Source organism: Tarenaya hassleriana, unplaced genomic scaffold (genome assembly GCF_000463585.1).
Source record: "Tarenaya hassleriana unplaced genomic scaffold, ASM46358v1 Cleome512, whole genome shotgun sequence".
Classification (NCBI taxonomy): domain Eukaryota; kingdom Viridiplantae; phylum Streptophyta; class Magnoliopsida; order Brassicales; family Cleomaceae; genus Tarenaya; species Tarenaya hassleriana.
The window spans coordinates 19,462-23,239 of record NW_010967819.1 but is presented as its reverse complement, the minus strand read 5'-3'; the positions used below and the strand labels follow the sequence as shown (position 1 = coordinate 23,239).

The 3,778-nt window shown below is 36.5% G+C and overlaps 1 protein-coding gene across 1 annotated transcript; it reads right to left on the bottom strand.

Annotated features, from left to right (window-relative positions):
- Nucleotides 1-335: 335 nt before the first annotated feature.
- LOC104827556 (F-box/FBD/LRR-repeat protein At1g16930-like) lies at nucleotides 336-3,249 on the bottom strand. Its single transcript, XM_010560734.1, is given in 5 exon segments — nucleotides 336-614; nucleotides 698-841; nucleotides 914-1,297; nucleotides 1,299-1,777; nucleotides 2,496-3,249. Coding segments are annotated over 5 exon segments (2,040 nt in total).
- Between the last annotated feature and the right edge of the window lie 529 nt (nucleotides 3,250-3,778).

Below are 3,778 nucleotides of genomic sequence, written 5' to 3'. Positions count from 1 at the left end.
AAAAGTCTTAGGCGGCAGTCCCTTAGTTAATGGATCCGCTATCATAAAATCAGTACAACATATTATATATATATATTTATGTTTTATATTTGGTTTGAGTTTATTTTATCCAAAGAATTCTAGTTAAAATAAAACTTGGCTGTATATTAGAATATTAAACTACAGACTCTCCAACTCAAACAGAGGTTTGATTACTTAAACATAATCATCATCTGCAAATAACACTAATAATATATAATTAACAAAATTATTTAGAAAAAACAAAAAATCATAAAATATGTGTAAAACTCTTCAAAGACAAAACCCCTAATGTTAACCAAAGCTGTCTCTAAACCTCAGCAAAACAAAACAACTTCACAAGTGGTCGAACGTCTTGGCGGCGATAATGCAGCGAGTTCATTGAGTATGCCACCGGCTTTCTCCTCGCTCGTAGATTCACCGCAACGTATCGTAAGTTTCTTGATCACTTCCGAATCCCCGAGAAAGTATTTCGCTAATTGCCTTTCCGCGTTCCAACTTATCGGTATCTCAATCTCGACAGACTCGAGAGACGTCACTAAACACCGTGGTGGAACGGATTTGAATCTGATTTGATTCTTCTCCGAACAAGAGTCCTTTCCCTGCAAATACATGAACAAAGTAAGTAATTTGAGACCTTGTACGATTATCCATGTCGAAACCAACGAGCTGATTAAACCTTCAGGACGAATGATTTCAGATTCGGACAGCTCTCGAGAAGGGTAGGCAACATTTTCAGCAAATGGTAAGAGAATGTGGCTGAAACATGAGACAAGTTTCTGAATTCTGGTAGAGCTTCCCCTTTAAGGAAACCATGGATGACCTGAAAGAGAGAAAGAGAAGAATGTTGAACAAGATGAGCGATATTCATGGAGAAAAAACTCTATATATATACGTCTAGCGTCTCCTGAGAAATGGTCATATTTCTCGCAGATGAGATCCCGACGAGAAAGTTGCGGACGATTTGTTTCTTCGATGATACATACGAGACCGGTATATCTCCGTACAGTTCGTTAAAGGTTAGAGAAAGATCGACAGTGGCAGAAGAATCAAGACTGCTGATCTTGAAGACGTCAGTACGGAAATCGAAGATTTTCAGATACCTGAGTCTAGGACCTTCGATCACAACTTCAAGTTCTTCATCATACTCAATGGCATCGAAATCAAGTTTAAAGCTCCTTAGAGTATGAGAACGCACCCATAAGACTTTTACATTATCCGGGACACTCCTCGAGATGGTTAAATCTTCGAGAACCGGGCAGTTTGAGATTATCATCTGCATACTCAACATGTCCTAAATCAAGAATCTTCAGACAAGGCAAAGAAACAAACTCGGGATAATCCAAGATCATGTCATGAAGTTTTAAGCTCACCAATGTCTCGCACGCACAAATGGATCGAGGCATCATGAATCCATAACCCATCGTAAGATCGAGATGTTGAATTCCACGGTTTACTACAGCATTAATCCGTGAGATGAAACAAGATGCATCATCATCTTCACCATCAACCACTAATAAGAGTTTATGGATCTCACCCTTGTGTAAATCCATAAACTTGTCGAGAAAACTCGCCAAGGCATCGTAATCTTGGAATTCACCGGCTTCCAGTTCCAATCCAGAAACTCCTGACCAGAGGTTTCTCCATCTGGTGGATAAAACGCTTGTCCTAACCGCGTTCTTCATGGGCAGGTATGAGAGTATCTGACACAGCAAAGGGTCTGGTTGTAAAATACTTTACATTTGATGGTTTTCGATAACTTTATGAAAACTCACCAAAAACTGGATACGGTTTTTGCATAATTCATACAATTCGAAATTAATATACATATCGGATAAGAATTATACCTGAATCCATTTTGCAGCGGAATGACTTTGAAGAATAATTCGGTAAATCGGTTTTTCTCTCTTTTCACCCTTACTTTGATAATTTTTCTGATGGATGAAAAATATGAATCAAGATCCTCTATTTATAGGGGAAAGAGATGGATTACCATGAATACCAATGGACATTCAAACTTAATTAGCTCATATCCATCAATGAGCTCAAAATAATATGAAGTCCAAAACCCAAAATTCCATGGGTCAATTTTATATTTCCAACATTCTCCCACTTGGCCCATGTGATGATTTGATGATCTACAATCTTTAAAACGCGTAATTTTATATTGTATTCATCTATCACCGATAACTTTTATTTGAACAACAAACGATTGAATCTTGGCGGTCACACATCATTTTATTTGAATATGATTCCTTCCAAGTATCACAAACGTTTGTCATCCAAAACCTCTTTTATGGCCAGAAGTAACTATAGAACAATAATGCATATTATCTTTATCAACTTCATATGTACACAAATAATTTAATGATAATATGACTTTCAATAACAGAAACAAGACTTTATTGAATTCAAGATATCATATATAATGAGCAATTATTTAAATTACAACAACGACTTATCTATAATGCCCATACGATCAACATGAGCATTAAAAGTCTTAGGCGGCAGTCCCTTAGTTAATGGATCCGCTATCATAAAATCAGTACTGATATGCTCAAATGATACTCTTTGTTTCTGCACTTCTTCTTTGACAGATAAGTATTTTATCTCCATATGCTTAGCACCTTTCGAGTACTTATCATTTTTCGAGAAGAAGATAGCTGCGGAATTATCACAGTAAATTCTCAGCGGCCTAGCTATAGTGTCGACAATCCTAAGCCCTGAGATAAAGTTCCGCATCCATAAACTGTGAACGGTAGCTTCAAAACATGCTACAAACTCAGCTTCCATGGTGGAAGCAGCGATGACAGACTGCTTTCCACTCCTCCATGATACTGCTCCTCCGGCAAGTAGAAACAAATATCCAAAATTCGATTTTCTGGTATCAACACATACAGCATAATCTGAATCTGAATAACCAATGACTTCCAGATGATTTGATCTTCTGTATGTGAGCATATAATCTTTGGTGCCTTGCAAGTACCTTAGAACTTTCTTTGCAGCTTTCCAGTGATTCATTCCAGGATTACTCTGGTACCGACCTAACATTCCAACAGCAAAGCTGATATCTGGTCGAGTACACGTTTGAGCATACATTAAACTCCCAACCACTGATGCATAAGGAATATTTTCCATTTCCTTTCGTTCTAATTCATTTTTCGGACATTGTAAATTACTGAACTTGTCCCCTTTCTGAATTGGAACCTTTCCTGCAGAGCATTTATCCATTCTGAATCTTTCTAAGATTTTGTTGATATAACCTTTCTGAGACAATCCTAACAATCCTTGTGATCTATTTCGGAATATTTCTATTCCTATCACATAGGATGCCTCGCCCATATCTTTCATATCAAAATTCTTAGAAAGAAACACTTTTACATCATGTAAAATTCCCATGTCATTTGCAGCAAGTAAAATATCATCAACGTATAAGACTAAAATCGCATACTTACTTCCACTAACCTTCATGTAGATACATCGATCAACGATATTTTCTACGAAACCATAAGATGTAATGGTATTATTAAATTTAAGATACCATTGTCGGGAAGCTTGTTTTAGTCCATAAATTGATTTTCTCAGCTTACACACTAAATTTTCTTTTCCTGTGGGTATAAATCCTTCAGGCTGATCCATATATACTATAACAGAAACAAGACTTTATTGAATTCAAGATATCATATATAATGAGCAATTATTTAAATTACAGCAACGACTTATCTATAATGCCCATACGATCAACATGAGCATTAAAAGT